Source organism: Bos grunniens, chromosome 29 (genome assembly GCF_055505025.1).
Source record: "Bos grunniens cultivar Pamir isolate PY7600 chromosome 29, Bosgru_T2T1.0, whole genome shotgun sequence".
Taxonomy (NCBI): Eukaryota; Metazoa; Chordata; class Mammalia; order Artiodactyla; family Bovidae; genus Bos; species Bos grunniens.
Window position 1 is genome coordinate 6,164,332 of NC_141193.1, and position 21,324 is coordinate 6,185,655.

Consider the following 21,324-nt stretch of genomic DNA (forward strand, 5'->3'; position numbering starts at 1 on the left):
TCCCATTCTGAAGGCTGCCTTTTCACCTTGCTAATAGTTCCCTTTGTTGTGCAGAAGCTTTTAAGTTTAATTAGGTCCCATTTGTTTATTTTTGCTTTTATTTCCAATATTCTGGGAGGTGGGTCATAGAGGATCCTGCTGTGATGTATGTCGGAGAGTGTTTTGCCTATGTTCTCCTCTAGGAGTTTTATAGTTTCTGGTCTTACGTTGAGATCAGAACTGATGCTTTTGAACTGTGGTGTTGGAGAAGACTCTTGAGAGTAGAGTCCCTTGGACAGCAAGGAGATCAAACCACTTAATCCTAAGGGAAATCAACCATGAATATTCATTGGAAGGACTGATGCTGAAGTTGAAGCTCCAACCCTTTGGCTATCTGATGCAGAGTCAACTCACTGGAAGAGACCCTGATGCTGGGAAAGATTGAGGGCAGGAGGAGAAGAGGGTGGCAGAGGATGTGATGGTTAGATAGCATCACTGACTCATTGGATGTGAATTTGAGCAAACTCTGGGAGATGGTGAAGCACAGGGAAGCCTGACATGCCGTAGTCCTTGGGGTCACAAAGAGTTGGACACGACTGAGTGACTGAACAACAAGCTTATGAGGATTCGAGCATTTCTTTGCTTTCTCCCACTCCACTCCCCAACCCCACCCCCCACCCCCCACCCCCGACCACACACACACACACAGCTTCAGCTTGGGTAGGTGTTTCCTCTGGGATTTACCTCTGGATTTCTAGATAATATGCTTTTCTGGCAATTTCTTGGTTTTTCAAGTGTAGACATCATCCCTGGGCTTTCTACAATGGAAGAGAAGCCCTTCTTGATCACCTCTCAACCACCCTCCCAGTAGAGTTAGACCGCAAACTGTGGTTAGATGTGCATTGATTACATTGTTTTTATTTTGTAACACTTCTTTATTTATTTGGCTGTTCTGCGGGGTCTTTGGTTGCAGCACGTGGAAACTTCGATCTTCGTTGCAGCCTGCAGAATCTTTAGTTTCGGCATGCGAACTCTGAGTTATGGCTTGTAGGATCTAATTCCCTAAAACCCAGGCCCCCTGCGTTGGGAGCGCTGAGCTGTAGCCACTGGACTCCCGGGTAAGTCCTGGTTACATTGTGTTGACTCTGTCAATACTGTCCACGTCTGAGCCACCTCCCTCCCTCCAACACCCCTGAGATTCTAAGCTGTAATGTGGGAATATTTGGTTTGCTCGCCTCCGCATCCTCCCAGGATCACAGGGAATGTCTCTATGTTATAGAAGCCGGTCCCGGCTCCCTGGGGCTCCTCAGGTGGAGTGCCATCCCAGGTCCTTTGAGCCCTCTGCCTTGTCTGTCTGTTCTCACCTCCCCGACCCCCTTTTCTCCCCAGCAAAACTGAGTCATGCCTGATCTCCAAACGCTCCATCTGGTCCAGGTCTCCATGCCTCACATGTGCTGTTCCCTCTTCCTGGCACGCCCTGTCCAACCCTCCACGGGGGTGAACCACACTCAGCTCTTCTGTCCCCTATTCAGGAAGCCGGCTCTGATGCCCACCTGCCAACAGCTAACCTCGCCTTTCTCTGGGCACTTCTGCTCCCTAGCTGGCTCTGGAGTGCTGGATCACTGCCGACTGTCACCCCTGGGGGCATGGAGGGCGACGCGTGTCATCCTTTCCGAAGTCCTCGCAGGAGCAGGGCTCCGAGTGAGCCTTGCTGAGTGTTGGTTGAATGGATTGCTTGTCCCTGGTGCTCAGAGCTGAGAGCCACAGCCTGGCAGTGGGTGGGGGCAGGAAGAGTTCAGCAACAGCCACAGTAGCGGGTGGGGTGCAGTGTGCAAGGAGACAGGCCCTCCTCCCACGCCCATCTCAGCCCTGGCGCTAAAGGAGAGCCCACCTCCTGGGAGGCCCCAGGACGGCCGTCTGGTCTGCGGTCGGGCCCACGTTCTTGGATCCTGACGCCGGCGGGCCTGCCAAGGTCCGTCTCAGCCAAGGTGAGCTGAGGATACGCCAGGCTCCTTGGACTCTCATGGAGAGGGTGCTTCTGTGGCATGGCCCTGGGCTCAGGGTGTGTGTGCTTTGACCCATCTCTTCCCCAAGACACCTTGAACCAGGTGTTATTATTAGCATCCTCATTTCCCAGAGGAGACTGCTGAGGCTCAGAAAAGGGACCTGCCAAGGGTCACACTGGAAGAATGTCCTGGAACTTGCTACTAAGAACCAAGGGCTACCTGCCCCAAGTGCTTTACATGCATTAACTTGGGTGAGGGGGGACCGTTACTATTTCTGTGGAACAGATGAGGAAACCAAAGCACAGAGAGGTTAAGTCACTTGCCCAAGGTCACACCAGTATCACGTGGCAGAACTCGGGCATTTAGCCACAGAGCGTTTACACGCTTTGCTCTCAGCCTGACGATGAGGGTGCTGAGCAGGACGGTGATGCTGGCATTCCCTCTCAGGACACGACACACTCCAGTTTGCAAAGATTTTGCACACTTGCCACCTCCCTGCCATTCAGCCCAAAGAAAGGCACAGCGATCATCATCCGCATTTTGCAGAGGAGAAAATCAAGGCCAGAGGAGGACTGGAGTAAGGTCACAGAGGAAGTTAGTTGCTGGATAGGGGCTTGGGTCCCAGGTTTGACACCAAGGCCTGGGCCTTCCCTGGCCCCCTGACTGGCTGGACACACTGAGTTTGGAGACCCTGACGAAGGGGATTTGGAGCACAAAGGGCAGGTGGGTGCAGAATTCCCACCTGGCAGTTCTAGAGGGGAGCCTAAGTCTGGCCTCCAGCTTGCTGCGGGGTCCCTTGGTTTCCTCATCTGTAAAGTAAACAGCCTGGACCTCTGTGCCCCCGAGGCCTTTCCAGCCTGAATTCGCTGCCTTCGCTCTGAGAGGTGCCTGGGGATACAGTGTCCCCTGCTTTCCCCATTAGTGCAGTGGCCGCCCCATTTTAGCTGCAGGGTAATCTTTCCCGCCTGCTTGCAGCCTCCTCCCATCTGGTGTGGCTGCAGGCCTCAGGAAGCTGAGGGAGAGACGTCCGGCCAAGCCCAGAGCGCTTCACACTGGTTCAGGAATCAGGGCCTCCTGCTCAACCTGCCTCACCACCCAGCCCAGGGAGCACTTACTCAGCTCTGCTTTGAAGCAGAGTAGCCGGTCGTCTGTCTGTTTCCCTCTGCCTCAGGACTGCGAGCCCCTTGAGGGCAGAGGTCACGTGGAGAGAGCAGAGCTTGACAAGCAATGAGCCTTCCAGTTCTGGGAGCAGGCACAGAGAGGCTGCGTGTGGCAGGGATGTTGAACAGGAAAGGGAATGGAGCTGGGTGTAGAGGTGAAGGAAATCAGGCCCCTTCAGTTCCAGGCTCGGGCTCTGAGACCCCTGTGAGCACGGGAGAGGCCTGGAGGCTCTGCCCTCTGGGGGCAGTGGGAACAGAACAAAGAAGCATGAAATTGACTCAGCAAGGATGTCTTTTATTTTTTTCCCATGTAAAATTTCCATATTGTATTTATTTATTTTTTTTTATTAAAAAATTTTTTTTAACTTTATTTGACTGCTTCCAGTCTTTGTTACATTGTGCAAGATCTTTTGTTATGGCACGTGGGCTTAGCTGCTCCAAGGCTTGTGGAGTCTTAGTTCCCAGACAAGGGGCTGAACCCACATCACCTTGCAATGCCCTGGACCACCAGGAAAGTCCCTCGGTGAGGATGACTTTCTGTGATCTTTGGGCAGATGCTGGCCTAAGGATGGATAGACTCGGAGCCCCTGGGCTTCTGCCCTTCTGGAGTCCCCTCTCTGCTTGGGCCACGTTGACTGCCCATGTCGGGAGGGCTCCCTGGGGAGCCACATCCCTCCATGAATACCCATGATGTGGGCAACGTCCTCTGGGGTCTGCTTGCCAATGGCCTGCCCAGCTGGTGATAGTGAAGGCTTCTGTGCTGATGAAACCAGGATGGGCAAGGCCTGGTACGTCAGGGGAGACAGGCAGACGGGGAGGCGGGGGTGGGTGTTCGTTGCTCAGTCGTGTCCGACCCCATGGACCACAGCCCTCCAGGCTCTTCTATCCGTGGAATTTTCCTGGCAAGAATACTGGAGTGGGTTGCCATGGAGGGGGACCATTTGCTGTAAATACGTGTAGAGCCAAAGCCAGGGGCACCTGCTGTGTCCTGGCCCATTCACATGGTCTAACCCTCTGACCGTGAGGCCTTCGCCCAGCCCTCTTCCTCCATGGAAACACTCATGCCCTCTCTTGTCTGGGCTAACTCCTACTCATCCTCCAGGTGTCCGTTTCATAATTCGACAACTGCTTCATGAGACCTACAATAAGGTGTAGCTGTTGGCGGTGAGTGAATAGTCCTGCCTTCTCCGAGTTTCCAGGAGATGCTAATAGGCGTGACGGTAACAAGTGGCCTCCAAATCAGTGGCTTAACCCAGTGAAGGTTTATTTTGCATTCATATCACAGTCCAAATGAGTGGTAAGGGGGCTCTACTTCAGTGCCACTGCCACCCCGAGCCTTGGCTGGGGTCCCATTGGACGCTCAGCATCAGGCCGGCCGATGAGGAAAGACGGAGAGCTTGGAGGCTTGGTCTGGAAAGGCGGGACTCTCTGGGACAAAATTTTGCCAGGACCGTTCTTGTTCCCGAATGGCCCTGCAGGGTTCCGGGCTCTGGGGAACAAGGAAGCCTCCCCTCTGTCACTTGGGCCCTCAGGTCCCCCCTCCACCCCAGGACACACCCAGGCTGCTTACAGCTGCTCCCTCACCTTGGACCTTGGGTCTACTTGACCTGGGAGAGCCCCAGGGACCCCACAGGAAGTACCAGTGTCTCTCAAGGAGCTTAGGCCCTTTGGGGTCAGACCCTCCCCTCGGTGTGGCCCTGAGTGGGCCCCTTGCCCTCTCTGATCCTCAAGGTGAGCCCTGCCTCGGGGGTGAGCGCAAAGACAGGGAGCTGGCGAGATCTAGGCCCTCCGAAGCTGGCCTGAGGTCAGCACAGGGAGAATCAGGTTAAGACAAGTAGCAGCTGAGGCCCAGCCTCCTGGAGACCACCCCTCCCCCGCCACTCCCACCCCCAGGGCTTCTGCTCTATCCTCTGGGAAGCTCTGGACACCACCTGCCCCCAGGGGGTTGGGAGAGCACTGGGGGCCAGTTCGTCAGCAGGAAATCATTTACTTCAGCTCGGCAACCTTTATTCCTGTGTTCAACGCAGTGTTGGGCATTGGGTGCGGGTGTGGCCCGAGATGCCAATGGCAGCAATCCCTTCCCCTATCCGGGCCTTAGTTCTCCCCTGTCAAGCAGGGAGGGACTTCCTTCATCGGGAGACTGTGAGGAGAGCGACAACACGTGACAAGACACAGGCCAGACGTGGTCCTTGCCCTGGGGAAGGGCTCACCGTTGGGGAGGGAGGCCCAGGCCCCACCCACCACTGGCAGCTGCTGAGAAGGGTGGGTCGGGCATGGCCCAGTGACCAGGCGATGTGCCAGAGCTGCTCAGCCATGGGTCTGGCTTCACCGAGCTCTGTCCTGGTGGCGGAGGCCTGGGCGTGCCACTAGGGAAGGCGGGAACAGTCCACAGAGAGGCGGTCACCCCATCCACACAGTCCAGAGGGCCACGGAGAGGTAGGGCAGCAGGCGTGCCATCTCATCTGGGTGCAGCGAGGGTCCCCACCGCTCGTGGCCTCCTTAGCTGGTGGTGCCCAGCGGGGGCTGTGGGGAGGCTGACCGGCTCAGGGTCACGTTGGGGAAGCTGGTGACAAAGCTCTCCCACCTTCTCCTGATCTTCTGGAAGACAGAGGAGGGGTTGCGATCAGAGCCCACCTGAGGGGTGGGCTTCAGGTGCTGTTCCACCTATAGCCAGGAGGGGGTGGTAGACCCCAGAGACAGAAGCCCCTTCACTAGGCACCCTTTCTCCCGGAAGGCAGGAGCCCAGCGGGCAGCGCCCACCCAGGGGTCCTGATCCTCTCTTTTCTGGGGTTAGAAGGGACCACAAGATGTAACCCTGGGGAAGCTGTACTGACTCATCTCGTGCCTCCAGCAAAATCCACCGTCCAACACACTGACAGACTGGTCATCTCAGAACAGCTTTGACTATATCACCCATCAGCTCCAAAACCTTCCCTGACTCCCCAGTGCCCACGGGATAAATCCCAAATACCTTCAGACCCCTCTGGAATACCTCTCTCTGCAGCCGCTGCCCCGACAGCTCTCTGTCTTCTTGGTCTATAGCCCCATCCGTTTCTCCCTCTGAGCCTTTGCTCCCCTGGGTCCCTCTGCTTGGGATCTTGCCCCTTCCCTGTCGTACCCCTCCACCCACCAGCCCTCAGCCAAACCTGCTGATACTGCCTCAGCCACCTCTGGCTGCCTTCTTGCTCCGCTTGGATCAGCTGCTCCGTGTCCCCCAGGCTCCCGGGCAGCCGCTCCTGACCGGGGGTGTCCAGCCATTCTGGGCCTCCATCTGAGGACCGGGACTTCTCACGGCCCTGCCTGAGGCTCAGCGCCCGGCGCAGTCGGCCTTCCGTGGGCCTCCCCCAGGGCTCCTGGAGCTTGCCGTAGGAGGGCCGTGGTCCTCGCAAGGACTGACTGCGTAGCCCTGTCCCCATGGTTCTGGAGGCTGCAGGTGCGTCTGCTTCACCCTTCGGCGAGCCACTGGCCTTCTGAGATGGCCTGGTGCCCCCACCCACCTGACGGGAGCTCCCTTGGGGACAAAGGTTGGTGCTGGTGAGGTGGCTGTCGTAATCCAAAGGGCAGGCCACCAGGGTCAAGCATCCCTGAGTCACCCACGCAGCACACTCTCCACCTCCCAGGGAAGCGGGTACAGGCTTCCTCTCCTCCTTCCCCCTCTTCCTCCTCCACGCAGCCTTTCCTGACTAACCCATCCTAAAGATCTTAGCCTCTCCTGAACTCTTGTAGCCCTGGCTGTCCAAACATTTTGTTGACAGTGAGAACAGATGGCCCAACAGCAAAACAGACACGGGCTTTTAAGAAACAGGACAGCTCCAACCTAGAATGGTCAAATTCACAGAGACAGAAAGTAGCATGGTGGTCGCCAGGGCCTGGTGGGGTGGGGAGGTGGGAGGATTGGGGGAATGGGGGCGGTGGTAGGTTGTTTAATGGCTCCAGGGCATCAGTTTTGCTAGGTGAGAAACTTCCGAAGTTTGGCTGTACAGCAATCTGAATGAATATAACACTCCCGAATTGTACATGTAAAAATCTAAGGTGGTACATTTTATGTTTCTGTATATTTTTACTACAATCAGAAATTTAAAAAAAGAAAGAAAAAAAAGAGGCTAGTTCTGGGGCTGAAAGTTCGGAGTGTGAGGTGTTTTCCAGGTCTAACTCTGCCCATAATTTTCTACGAGAGAATAGGGTTAACAGCTCAGGCTCTGAGGACCAGCTGCTCCTAGGAAAACACTGGTTCCATCACCCACAGCTGTGCAACGCTGGGCGCCTCCCCCCGCCTGGTTTCCTTGTCTGTAACAGGGACGGATAACTCATGTGTTGTCAGGAGGACTAAATGCAATGACGCTGTGCCAAGCCCAGGGCTTGGCCTGCAGCAAGTGCTCAATAAAAGTAAGCCAGTGTTAGTCAGTACTCGAGGCAAATCCTTTCCCCTCTTTGTCAGTCTTCTCATCTGTAAAGTGGGTTGTTGTGAACAGTAAATGAAATCGTGAATGCAGGTCCCTCCAAGGGCAAGACTACCAGGAGCAGCTCTTTCTCCTAAGATTGGTGGGGAGGAGAAAGGTACTTGGGCTGGGCCAGCCAATCCTTCGCATCCTAGAATTTCAGGGTTGTGAGGGATCTCACACATCTGGTCCATGCTCCTTTTTGCTTTTACCACTATTTTTTGAGCATTTTTACTGGTTCTGGAGCTAATTCCTCCCTATATTTCCTTTAAACCTTATGATAGTCCTACAAAATGGGAATCATTATCTTCATTTGCTAGCTCCCCATTTTGTAGGTTGGCAAACTGAGGCTCAGATTAAGCACACCCAGTAGGCAGCAGAGCTGGGCCTCCTGCTCTGGCCAGCCTGGCTTTAGAGCCTGTGCTCCAACCACTCTGCTCTCCTGTCCTGGTGTTGGTAGCAGGGGCAGATGTCCTGCGTCCTCTGTGTCTGGGGTGATGCTGGGGTGCCCTGTCTGAGGTCAGGGAAGTGCTGGCTGCAAGAGCTCTTGTTGGCGCATCCCATACCCCTGGTCTTGCTCCTTCTCCTCTCTCAGAATTTCTAGGCCTTCCTTGCGTTCAGGATCTCTTGCTGTCTGCCAGGCTCGCTCCCCACCCTCCCCCCCACTCCCCGCCAGAGGAGCCAAGGGAGGGCCAATGTGAAGAAGGGAATTCATGAAAGGGACCCTGACCCTCTGCCCAGCCTGTCTTAGAGGTGGACTGTGACCATCACTGCAACCCTACCCACACCTCTAGCGCCTGAGCCACAGAGCAACCCTGACCCTGGTTAAAAAGCAACGGAACCATTACACAATCATCAACACCTTCCCTGCAGCACAGTTAGGTCGGATCCTCCTGTTCACCCCAGTCTGGGCTGGGAAGAGCTTGCCGATGACTCACAGGCTTCTGAGACGTGTCAGGGTGAATCACACGCTCTTGCGTCACGCCTATAGCTGCCAGATACCCTCTTGCCAAGTGTGTAATCTTACAACAATTTCCCAAATCCACAAATCCGTGGAGGACCAGGAGAAAATATATTCTCTTCCTTCCCTCCCCTCTGCCTCCCTGCCTCTGTCACCGGGTGGGTGAGCTCTCACCTTTCCAGAACCTGCTGGTTGGCAGCTCCCTGGAAGCGGGCCTGACCCTTCAGCTGGGTTAGGGAGGCAGCCCCCTTTCTGGCCCTCCCAGTACACATGGTAGCAGCAGTCACACCCTGCCACGCTTGATATCCTTTGACAGCTAGGACAACATCTCTTTTATCTCTGCCCCAAGACATGATAGAGTCAATGCTTGGCCTTCAATATCAGAGATTATTATGCGTCTATTGCTCTGTAACTATCTACCCCCAAACGTGGCGGCTTAAAGCAGCACTCAGGTATGACCTCACTTCCTGTAGGTCTGGGATCCAGGCACGGCTTAGCGGGGGCCTCCGACCCAGGGTCCCTCGCAGGCTTCAGTCAGGAGGCTACAGTCACGTCCAGGTTTGACTGAGGGTGGATATACTTCTTTGTGAGTTGTCGTACTGAGGGTCTTAGTTTCTTGCTGATTGTTGGCAGTTACCAAGGATAACTCATATCACAGCAGCTGGCTTCAGTGGGAGCCAGCAAGTGAGAGGGCTAGAGATGGCAGGTGGGCAGAGGTCGGATTCTTTGCAGAATTTAAAACTTGGAAATAACCTCCCATCACTTTTGCCGTGTTCTGCTCCTCCAAGGCAACTCACCAAGTCCAGTTGGTACCCAAGGGAGGGGACCCACAAGGGCATGAACACAAGGGGAGGCTGGGTCATGGGGGTCATCATAGTGGCTGTGACAGCTATGTGCTTTTTTACAAAACTGTTTATTTATTTGGCTGTGTTAGATCTTAGTTGCGATACATGGACTCTTCCTTGAGGCACAGGGGCTGAGTTGCCCTTAGCATGTTGGATCTTGGTTCCCCAACTAGGGGTCAAACTCACGTCCCTTGCATTTGAAGGCAGATTCTTAACCACTGGACCACCAGGGAAGTCCTGCTAGGTGCTTTGAGTGAGCAGCTTAACCTCATGCGCCTAGACTTACTCAGCTATTAAAAGGGATGCTATTTTATCTCATCAAATCTAAGATGGTGTTGATGGAAAGGTGGCATTATTTTATACATCAGTAAGAAAGGATATCCACTGCCCATTCATTGAAGATGTAGCCCCGTTTTAGAAGTCGAAGTCTGTGTGTACTGGCGGGGGGGTGGTACAGAATGTATGCCTTAACATGAAACACAGTCTTCCCTAAGGTGGTCTGAGACTTAAATGTCTGGTGTCATTTGAGGTTGCTGTGAGGTTTAGATACATGCAAGGCTGCAAACTGGGGCAGGCTGCCTAGTTCTTTCTTACTACTGATCTAGTGAAATTGCTCCAAACCCACACACTGTGAGCAAGATCTTGTTTTGATGATGTCTAGGCTAGAAGGGAGGCCAAGGGGAGCAGGGTAGAACTTCCACCCCCAGAAAAGGAGGAATTCTCATGTACATCAGGAAGGTACCTTAAAACAGACAGCCAGTGCTGAGGGAGCACAGAAGAGAATGGGAGACCCTATCTGGTTTGGGAGAATCCCGGCAGGCTCCCTGGAGGAGGTGGCAATGGAGCCCAGCCTCAAGGGCGTGGAGGACTGTTGCAGTAGAGATGCGGGCAGGCTCCTGTGGGTGACCAAAGCCTGGGAACAGAAGAAAGAGTTACCCTTTGAATGGGAAAAGCCTGGAAAGGCAGACTGGCTGCTGCTCTTCCTTCCAGGGCCAGGAAGAAGAATCTGACTGATCCTGAAGACAATGGGGATGGAGTGGGCCCTCCACTCCGGGAGCTTTACCTCTGTGATCACGGTTTCAGATGAAATAACAGAGGCTCAGAGAGGTGAAGAAACTTACCCAGTGAGACACAGTCAGTAGTGGGCCCTGAATGCAGTCCTGCAGAGTCAGGTCAGCAAACAGAGTCCTCAGCAAATGTGCGTTCCACCCCCATCGGCCCCCATTTTTCACCCGTCTTCATGCACCCTTCAGGATGATCAGACAGAACCGTGAGCCTAATGGTTAGTGCCACTAGACTTTTCCTTGAAAATGTGATGCCCACCAGAAACAGGGCAGGGGGCTGTGCAGGTATACATTTGTTGTTTGCTTGTTGTTTTAGTCGCTAAGCCCTGTCCGACTCTTTTGCGACCCCATGGATTATAGCCTGCCAGGCTCCTCTGTCCATGGGATTTCCCAGACAAGAAGAATTAGAAGGAATACATTTCCTTCTCCAAGGGCATCTTCTTGACCCAGGGACCAAACTGTGATGTCTGCACTGGCAGGCGAATTCTTTACCACTGAGCCACCTGGGAAGCCCACAGATATACATATTTAATTTTAAGTGTTTGCGTGTGTTTCAACTGATAATATAAATTATTTCTTTGCCTGAGCAGGTCTTGTAATACAGTACATTTGGGGTGGGGACTAGTTCTTTTACTTCAGAACAATGGTCTATTGTTTTGGTCTTCATTTCTCCAGAGGAAGCTGGAATGCCAGGGTGTTAGGTTCAACAAGAGATTTTGGTCAATTTAGCACTTGGAGAAATCAGAGAAACAGAAGGATAAATATTAGCTTGGCCAAAAAGTTCATTCGGGATTCTCCATGCCATCTTGCTGCTGCTGTGGCTAAGTCGCTTCAGTTGTGTCCGACTCTGTGTGACCCCATAGACGGCAGCCCACCAGGCTCCTCCATCCCTGGGATTCTCCAGGCAAGAACACTGGAGTGGGTTGCCATTTCCTTCTCTAATGCATGAAAGTGAAAAGTGAAAGTGAAGTCGCTCAGTCGTGTCCGACTCTTAGCGACCCCATGGACTGCAGCCTACCAGGCTCCTCCATCCATGGGATTTTCCAGGCAAGAGTACTGGAGTGGGGTGCCACTGCCTTCTCCCCGTACCATCTTACCCAACAGTAAAAACGCTTGCAAAACCTCCCGCACTCTGAGCCAGGCATGGCGCTTAGGGCTTTGTGTATGTGGTCCTGGCCTCATGCCGAGGAATCAGGGGAGGATTAATCTCAGTTTCCAATTTTATTTATTTATTTTGTCTGTGCTGGGTCTTCATCGCTGGGTAAGCTTTTCCCTAGTTGCGGCGAGCAGGGGCTACTCTCTGGCTGCAGGGCATTTGCTCACGGTGGTGGCTTCTCTTGGTGCAGAGCACGGGCTCTGGAACGTGCGGGCTCAGAAGCTTCGGATCCCGAGCACTGAGCGCAGGCTGAGTGGTGGAGCACAGCCTTAGTTGCTCTGCAGTGGGGGGTCTTCCCGGATCAGGATGGTACCTGTGTCTCCTGCATTGCCAGGTGGATTCTTTACCACTGAGCCACCAGGGAAGCCCCTAGTCTTAGTTTAGACAAAGCATGTATCAATAATTGCAGGGTCCCAGCGCTGGTCACATGGGTGCTCTTGCATTTTTTTCCTCCAAATATGCAGGACCTGATGACTATCAGTGGTGGGTCTGCCCCTTCTCCTGTCTGAGCCTGTCTCCTGGTCTGTAAAATGGAGCTGGGCGGGTCTAGCTAGGGTACCTCAGACTTTCCTTGTTGAAAAAATACCAGTTGCTGAGCCCCATCACAAGCCCCTGGCATAGACAGGTCTGGGCAGTGGCCTGAAAAGCTGTCTGTACAATCACATTCCAGGAGATCTATTTCTCCTGGGAAGTCTTGGAAATATTATTGCTCAAGGCCCTCCCCCCTCTGAGGACTGTGATCTTACGAGTCAAATTTCAAACCAAAGTTCTTCCTCTGAAATTTGAAGTCTAAACATTTTTGTCTTCTGTTTTATACCGAGGTGGCCAGTGGAGCAGAAAGAATACAATCTGGGGGTCAGTGAACTGGAGGTTCCATCCCAGCTCTGCCTCTGAATAACTCTGTGATCCAGAGAGGCATCGGTTTGTTTCTCCGAGCCTCAGTATCCACACCTGCTTTAAAATGGGTACAGCCTACCTGTTCAGGGATGGTGGGAGGTCCAGGGGAGTATGGCTCAGAGCTAGGAGGAGGACCTTACCCTTCTCTGCCTCAGCCTATGGGCAGAGCCCTTGATATGGACCTGGAGAGGTGCTAGACCTGGAACTACCTTGGCAGGTGGAAGGTCTGACTGACTTGTAGAGACCCTGTAGAGACCGACTTGTAGAATCCCCCTGTCTGGGGGATTCATCACAAAAGCGTGGGTGGAGTGGCCTGGGCCCCTTGAGGATTCGGGGGTGGTGAGGCGAGGGAAACTTACAAAGAAGAACAGAAGAGCTACTCCTAAACCATCCCCAGCCCATTGAGGGTTCCCTGTTGCCTAGAAAGAAGACACCATCCAGCCTGCAGAGAAGGGCTGTTCTTCAGGCAATGAGGGGGCACGTTCTTCACAGCCTAACGCCCCACCCTGTCTTTCCATCAGTAAGAGTTTATCCTGGGATCTCACCAGCCGTGAGGCTGGGTTTCAGCTCGAACTGCTAGAATTTAATTAAAAAAAAAAAAGTGATTTTCTTGTGTCATCTCAGGACAGGAGATCTGGGACATCCAGGTTGTCCTTGTGAGCTCTCAGGGCAAATCTGGCTTTCTGAATAGAAAACACAGAGGGGTGGGCTGTTTCTGGGTTTATAGTGACTGCTACAGTTTGAGGGGTTCATGGCTTTATCTGGGAGCCCCCACTGACCCGGATGCTTCTGCTTACCCAAGCCTTCTCAGTCCTTCTCTTGGCCTTCCCCACAGGCCCTCTCAGGTTGCACTTGCTGGCGAGCTGTCCTCGCTGACCCTCTCCATGCCTTGACCCCAACATGCTGCCCCTCACCTTTGCTTGGGCGATGTGTGGGGTCCTTTTTATCAATATCTTCATCTGATAAAAGCTTGGTTTATGTGTGTATGTATCTGTCTAGCTATCAACTTTGCCTCCCCCAGGAAGTCCTCCAAGCCTCCTCTCATGGAGTAAGGAGTTCTTTGGACGGTCAGAGCATTCTGACCATTATCTCTAGAATAGCACCAGACTGTTTTGAAATGGAGTGCTTTGAGTTTTGTGTGCCTTCACTGGTCTGGGAGCAGCCAGGGGATGGGAAAGTACCTTGTTCTCACTGTATGTCTCTTGGTGCAGCTAAAATGACTGTGGAGTGAAGGAATCGCACTGTCCCCATCACCTCATTTTCCTTCCTGGCCCTGTTGACAATCCCCTCCTCCCTGTTAGCCCGTGCCTCCCTCTCTCTAACTTTCCCCTTCCCCTTAAGAGTGGTGCCGTCTGGACTCCCCTCTCTACCGGACTCTACTCGGCCTCTGGAGATGGTCCCATTCCCTCTGTAGTTTCAAACACTACGTGTGGGCTGATGATTTCCATTCCTTCATTTGCAAACTATATATTAAGCATCTACAGTGTGCCAAACTCATCTTTTGTAGAAGTGATGTTCGAGTGTGAGGAGGGGATGGGAGTACAGAAGATAAAAACCAAGAACTTTCCCAAAAGTAAGTTACTTAGGAACACTAAAGCAAGCGATTTCCTGGTGGTTCGCTGGTTAAGAATCTGCCTGCCAATGCCAGGGACATGGGTTCGATCCTTGATCCAGGAAGATCCCACATGTAGGGAGCAACTAAGCCTGTGCCCCTAGAGTCCATGCAACAAGAGAAAGCACTGCAATAAGAAACCCATGCACTGCAACGAGAGAAAGCCCCTGCAGCAGTGAAGACCAGCACAGCCATAAATTAATAAAAAAATAATTTTTAAATTAAAAACAAACAAACGCCGGAGCAGACATGCTCCCAGACTAATAGAAGCCTTGAGCTGCTCTGCAGTTGCCCCGGGACCACTCCCTCCAGAGGCCTGTGCGCCTCCCGGCCAGCCCTCCACAGGCTGGTCTCAGCCTGTCTCTCCCACATCATCTTCCCCTGCATCTCCCAGGAACTCAGCCAAGTTCCCCAAGCTTCCTAGGCCTCAAGAATCAATTTCACAGGTTGTGGTTTGTTTAAAAAAATAAACTAAATAGATTCTTGGGGCCCACCCTGTGACTCAGAATCCAGAGAGGCCTGGGGTCCAGGAATCCCTTTCATTTTTAAAGAGCCCCAGGGGATTCTTATCACCAGGGAAGTCTGGGTAATAACTTCTCTAGGTCTCTCTGCGAGTCTCAACACTGACCCACATTAGAGCCATTTGGAGAGCTTCTAATACTAGCAATGCAATATAGAGGATTCCATTCCCTAGAGAGGGACTTAAGTGGTGTCAACTACAGACTGGCGCTTGCCAAGGGCATTTTCCGTCTGCTTCGGAGGAGACTGAATCCCGTGTGGCTGCAGCTGCTGACCATCGACGTGCCCTGAAAGGAGTCCAGTGTGGAGAAGGAGCACTTTGTGCTCCAGGGAAACTGGTTCAGGTCTTTCAGCTCAGTTCAGTTCAGTCGCTCAGTTGTGTCTGACAATTTGTGACCCCATGGACTGCAGCACACCAGGCTTCCCTGTCCATCACCAATTCCCAGAGCTTACTCACACTCATGCCCATTGAGTCGTGATGCCATCCAGCCATCTCATCCTCTGTCGTCCCCTTCTCCTCCTGCCTTCGATCTTTCCCAGGGTTTTTTCAAATGAGTCAGTTCTTCCAATCAGGTGGCCAAAGTACTGGAGTTTCAGCTTTAGCATTAGTCCTTCCAATGAATATTCAGGACCGATTTCCTTTAGGATGGACTGGTTGGATCTTCTTGCTGTCCAAGGGACTCTCAAGAGTTTTCTCCAACACCGAAGTTCAAAAGTATCAATTCTTCAGCACTCAACTTTCTTCACAGTCCAACTCTCACATCCATACATGACTACTGGAAAAACCATAGCCTTGCCTAGATGGACCTTTGTTGGCAAAGTAATGTCTCTGCTTTTTAATATGCTGTCTAGGTTGGTCATAACTTTTCTTCCAAGGAGTAAGCATCTTAATTTCATGGCTGCAGTCACCATCTGCAGTGATTTTGGAGCCCCCCAAAATAAAGTCTGACACTGTTTCCACTGTTTCCCCATCTATTTGCCATGAAGTGATGGAACCAGATGCCATGATCTTAGTTTTCTGAATGTTGAGTTTTACGCCAACTTTTTCACTCTCCTCTTTCACTTTCATCGAGAGACTCTTTAGTTCTTCTCTTTCTGCCATAAGAGTGGTGTCATCTGCATATCTGAGGTTATTGATTTCTCCTGGCAACCTTGATTCCAGTTTGTGCTTCATCCAGTCCAGCATTTCTCATGATGTACTCTGCATATAAGTTTAATGAGCAGGGTGACAAAATACAGCCTTGACGTACTCCTATCCGATTTGGAACCAGTCTGTTGTTCCATGTCCAGTTCTAACTGTTGCTTCTTGACCTCCAAACAGGTTTCTCAGGAGGCAGGTCAGGTGGTCTGGCATTCCCATCTCTTTCAGAATTTTCCACAGTTCGTTGTGATCCACACAAAGGCTCTGGCAGTCAATAAAGCAGAAGTCGATGTTTTTCTTGTATTCTCTTGCTTTTTCGATGATCAAGCGGATGTTGGCAATTTGATCTCTGGCTCCTCTGCCTTTTCTAAATCCAGCTTGAATGTCTGGAAATTCATGGTTCATGTACTGTTGCAGCCTGGCTTGGAGAATTTTGAGCATTACTTTACTAGCATGTGAGATGAGTGCAATTGTGTGGTAGTTTGAGCATTCTTTGGCATTGCCTTTCTTAGCAATTGGAATGAAAACTGACCTTTTCCGGTCCTGTAGCCACTGCTGATTTTTTCAAATTTGCTGGCATATTGAGTGCAGCACCTTCACAGCATCATCTTTTAAGATTTGAGATAACTCAACTGGAATTCCAGCACCTCCAACTAGTTTTGTTTGTAGTGATGCTTCTTAGGGCCCACTTGACTTCACATTCCAGGATGTCTGGCTCTAGGTGACTGATCACACCATCATGATTATCTGGGTCGTGAAGATCTTTTTTGTATAGTTCTTCTGTGTATTCTTGCCACCTCTTCTTAATATCTTCTTTCTGTTAGGTCCATGCCATTTCTGTCCTTTATTGTGCCCATCTTTGCATGAAATATTCCCTTGGTATCTCTAATTTTCTTGAAGAGATCTGTAGTCTTTCCCATTCTATTATTTTCCTCTATTTCTTTGCATTGATCACTGAGTAAGGCTTTCTTATCTCTCCTTGCTATTCTTTGGAACTCTGCATTCAAATGGATATATCTTTCCTTTTCTCCTTTGCCTTTTGATTCTCTTCTTTTCACAGTTATTTGTAAGGCCTCCTCAGACAACCATTTTGCCTTTTTGCATTTCTTTTTCTTGGGGATGGTCTTGATCCCTGCCTCCTGTACAATGTCACAAACCTCTATCCATAGTTCTTCAGGCACTCTATCAGATCTAATAAACAGGTCTTTAGATAGATACTGTCAGGAAGTGATTTCATGACCCCAATCCTTGCATCTCCTCATATCTGTGTGTGTTGGTCACTCAGCTGTGTCTGACTTTTTGCAACCCCATGGACTGTCGCCCACCAGAATCTTCTGTCCATGGGATTCTCCAGGCAAGAATACGGGATGGGTAGTCATTGCCCCCTCCAGGGGATCTTCCCAACAGGGATCAAACCAAGGTTTCCTGCATTGCAGGCAGATTCTTTACTGTCTGAGCCACCAGGGGAGCTTATCATATCTAGAAAAGCACTAAATCCCTTCATGATGACATCAGCTCTTCATGACAAGCAGAAAACTTTTTGTAAGATAAGTGCTTGATTGCATTGAACTCCCCGTTCACCAAAATCTTATGTTGACTTAAAAAAAAGATGTATAACTTGAGAGTGGTGAGTTAAGTTTTATTTGGGGCAAAATGAGGACTGGAGCCCGGGAGGCAGCATCTCACATAGCTCTGAGAGACTGCTCCAAAGCGGCAGTGGGGGAAAGTCAAAATATAAGGTTTTGGTGAAGATACCATGAAGCACTCAATTTACAAAAGGTTTTTTGTTAGTCATGAGGATCTGATGTCACCATGAAGGGATTTAGTGCTTCTCTAGATATGAGGAGATGCAAGGATTGAGGTCATTAAATCTGTTTCTAAAAACATCCAACTATCTAAAGACCTGTCCACCAGATTCCCTGGAGCACAGAGTGCCTGACTCCACCCTGAACTCCCTTGGGGGTTTTTGAAGGTCGACAGTTATAGCAGCAAGGGATTCAATCTCATAGAGGCAGATGGCAAATGCCTTTGTTGTTCAGTCATTGGCAGTGTTCTTGGTAAGTGGCAATTTGTAGTTGACACATATATTGACCTCCCCCCACTAATTCTTTGGAGCAGTTTCTCAGAGCTATCTGGGGTGCTGTCTCCTGGGCTGCAGTCCTCATTTTGCCCCAAATAAAACTTCACATGCAACTCTCACTCTGTGCATCTTTTTTCAGTTGACAGTAATATTGTGCTGGAGATTCTAAGACCTCTGAGTTGGTGGATAATATGCGTAAGAACAGTTTGGGGTGGGAGGGAAGGTGGGGGTTCAGCAGTCTGTGTTTCCCACCAGCACCTTGTCCAAATTAGATTCTGTCTCTAGTATTACAGATGCCCGCACGGAGGAATGCATTTTCTAGCCACGTTGGACTCCCCACTCGGGCTTTTGCCTGGGCCGTATTCTCTATCTGGGGTAGAACACCCCTTCCAACTTCGGCCTCCAGGGGAACTCAACCTGGAGGTAGGAGAGAGCCTGGATGGAGGAATGTCTTGCTTCCTAACCAGACTTCAACTCATTTATATGTCTGAGCTAACTGTCCAAAATCCATACTACTTTTGTTCACAGCAGTCCATTTTCTGAAAATGGTGCTTTCCTGGGGGCTCAGATGGTAAGGAGAAGGCAATGGCAACCCACTCCAGTACTCTTGCCTGGAAAATCCCATGGACGGAGGAGCCTGGTGGGCTACAGTCCATGGGGTCGCTAGGAGTCGGACACGACTGAGCGACTTCACTTTCACTTTTCATTTTCATGGATTGGAGAAGGAAATGGCAACCCACTCCAGTACTCTTGCCTGGAGAATCCCAGGGACAGAGGAGCCTGGTAGGCTGCCGTCTATGGGGTCGCACAGAGTCGGACACGACTGAAGCGACTTAGCAGCAGCAGCAGCAGCAGCAGATGGTAAAGAATCTAGCCTACGCGGCAGGAAACTGGGTTCAATCCCTGGGTCGGGAAGATCCCCCTGGAGAAGGGAATGGCAACCCACTCCAGTATTCTTGCTTGGAGAATTCCAGAGGAGCCTGGCAGGCTACAGTCCATGGGGTCGCAGAGTCAGACACGACTGAGTAACTAACACTTTCACTTTGTTCACAGCGGTCCATATCTAGTTCTCAATTAGTTTCTTTGTTCAGACCTCCACCTGGTGGTATTGACATGAGATTCACCTGAACCTGAGCGAAGCCATCAGACTCAGAATTTCACAGGGACCAGCCAGCACTGAGCCCATGTTCCCTGAAAATGGGGTCCATCTCTTGGTTCAGCCAAAAGATCTGGAGAAGGAAGAATTTATTACTTGCAGCAAGAACACTGGGGATTTTTCTCAGAGTGAGTGATGTATCCCTGAACAGCAAAATTGGGAAAGCTTTAAGCTAAGGGTACCTACATATTCATGAACTGGCTTGGGTCGTATATGCCTGTTCATGAAGGGGCGTGAATGGAGGGGAATTCACCGTAGAACTGGGGCAAAGGTTGACAGCTTCCAGTTGATCTACTGGTTGAGCACCTGGGGTGGTGAGGTGGGGCAGCGGTGAGGTGTTAAATCCTGCAAAATAGCTCGGGAAAGTGCTTTAGGCTAATCTTTATCATTGAAACAAAAGTGGAAGTTTACAACTGATTTATTTTCTTTGCAGTTGTTAATTCTCTTACCTGATAACAGTGTTTGCGCCCTTAAGAGCATTATTGCTGAGACCTGTTCAGGGCCGCACTTTTTTTTTAAGTCATCTATCTTCTCTCACTGGCAGTAATTTTGGTTTGTTTTGGTCACTTTTGCATCCTCTGGTTGGCACAGAGCCCCATTTTGGAAACTTTCCGTTCAACCAAGCCAACTCTCTAGGTCCTGAGTGGCCTCGATTTACAGACTAGGAAACTGAGGTTCAGAGAAGGGAAGTCACTTGTCCAAGGTCACACCGAGATTCCTCCCCATCGCCATCACCTCCCACCACCCCCCCACCACCACAGCTGCTAAAAGACACAATCACATCAAGTCGTGTGGCACAAGCGCCATTTCCTTCCTCCTGCCCTTCGCAAACCCTTTTTCTCCGACTTCTCCTCCACCCACTAGCGCATATCTGAGTGTACCCGAACCCAGAGCCGGGTTGCTATCTGTTATGCTTGCGGCTTTGGGAGACACGTGCTACTCGAGTGAATGAATCGCATGGCCCCACCCCCGCCGACAGCCAATCACAGCCTGTCAAAGCACGGCCACTTCCGCCTATTGCGGGACGCGGCTGGGGCCTTGCGGCCCACGTGGGGCTCTGGAGACAAGGGAGTAGGCGGTGGTGTACCAGAGGCGGGCTCCCCCAGCCTCATCACCAATCAAGTGGCCCGCCGGGGACGCGAGGGGCGGGGCTAACGTGGGGCGCCAAGGCTTAAACGTGACGGGCGGGCGGGCGTAGGGAGGAGTCCTGGGCAGGGAGCGGTGAGTGACGGAGGATGCTGTCCAATAGCAGGAGGGGTTGGGCTGCCTGAGCCAATAGGAAGTCCGTAAGGCGGGACTGGGCCTGCAGCAAGTTCGGTTGCGCGGAGACCGCAGCTGTTCCCTGTCAGTGGAGGCAGCGGCCGTAGAGGCGGTGGCGACGACTTGCGGCGGCAGCGAGGAGGTGAGTGCCGCCGGCGCTGTGCATCTCCCGCTTCCCGCAGCGGGTCGGAGCGGGTGGGCGTGCGCCGGCGCTGCCGCGGGGGACGCTTATGTAAGGGTCGCGCGCGCCAAGGCGGCTCGGGCTCCACGAGTGACGGCTGGAGGAGACGGCGGCGGGCGGCGCGCGACGCGGCGCGACGTGCGCCGCCCCTCCCCTCCCCCTCCGGCGGGGGACTGCCTGCGCGAGCCCTCCGCCCAGCCCTGGGACCCCTCCTCGCGGATCCCTCGCCCCAGTCCTCCAGGCTCGCCAGCCGGCGAGCATCTTCCCCGCGCGGGCACCGCCCGGCCTTGTCCGCCCCGCGCCCAGGGGGGCCGCTGGCGGCCTTATTCCTGCTCTCGGGCCCATTTTGCAGATGGAGAAGCTGAGGGCACGGAGCCCTCAGATGCCTCGCGCGAGGTCCCTGAGGGTTCGAACCCAGGTCTGTCAGAGTCCGGAGCCCAAGTGTCCCCCATCATACTGGAAGTTGCTCAGCTCTGAAGAAAGCCGCGGCGTGTAAGGAGAGGGTTTTCCGTGTTCCGAGTGCCTGCACTCTGCTTCCCGTAGGATCCTCCTAGTAACCCCTGGGGGGCATTCTTAGAATTCCACTTAGTTGCAGAGGTGGAGGCCTGGGGCGCCCAGGAGCAGTGATTAGGAGGAGGTGGGGCTGGGCTCAGTCCGTTATTTCTACAGCTTTTAGCAGTTTACGAAGTGCAGTGAGTAGCAGCTGGGCCTGGGGAAATGCCCTCCTGGGCATGCAGGCTGAAGCCCCGTCTGGGAGGACCTCCCATACAGGTTTCTCCCAGCTTGTCCTGAATTGTGTACTCTGAGTGAGTTCTTTCACTTCTGGGGATTCCTTTCCTCATTTCACAAGTGCTGGGGCCAGGTCAGG

The 21,324-nt window shown here is 52.3% G+C and overlaps 2 protein-coding genes across 7 annotated transcripts in view; one reads left to right on the top strand and one right to left on the bottom strand.

Annotated features, from left to right (window-relative positions):
- Window positions 1-3,513: 3,513 nt before the first annotated feature.
- C29H11orf86 (chromosome 29 C11orf86 homolog) lies at window positions 3,514-8,982 on the bottom strand. 3 transcript variants are annotated; one of them, XM_086385635.1, is made up of 3 exons: window positions 8,720-8,982; window positions 6,292-6,656; window positions 3,514-5,740 (listed from the first exon to the last, which is right to left on the bottom strand). In XM_086385635.1, the coding sequence occupies exons 2-3, from the start codon at window positions 6,559-6,561 to the stop codon at window positions 5,645-5,647; spliced, it is 366 nt and encodes a 121-aa protein (XP_086241761.1). In that variant the 5' UTR covers window positions 6,562-6,656; window positions 8,720-8,982; the 3' UTR covers window positions 3,514-5,644. The 3 variants fall into 3 exon arrangements, with proteins under 3 accessions (XP_086241761.1, XP_086241759.1, XP_086241760.1); XM_086385633.1 differs by having other exon boundaries at window positions 3,516-5,743; window positions 8,720-8,976; XM_086385634.1 differs by lacking the exon at window positions 8,720-8,982 and having other exon boundaries at window positions 3,516-5,743; window positions 6,292-7,241.
- Window positions 8,983-20,352: 11,370 nt separating this feature from the next.
- Window positions 20,353-21,324, top strand: part of PC (pyruvate carboxylase) — a 102,770-nt gene continuing 101,798 nt past the window's right edge. For 3 of the 4 annotated variants that reach the window (XM_086385641.1, XM_086385645.1, XM_086385640.1), the window contains exon 1: window positions 20,353-20,417. The gene's annotated coding sequence lies outside the window, so the exon portion shown is untranslated. Of the gene's footprint in view, window positions 20,418-20,808; window positions 20,949-21,324 lie in introns of all 4 variants that reach the window. The other variant, XM_086385643.1, reaches the window with a different exon arrangement.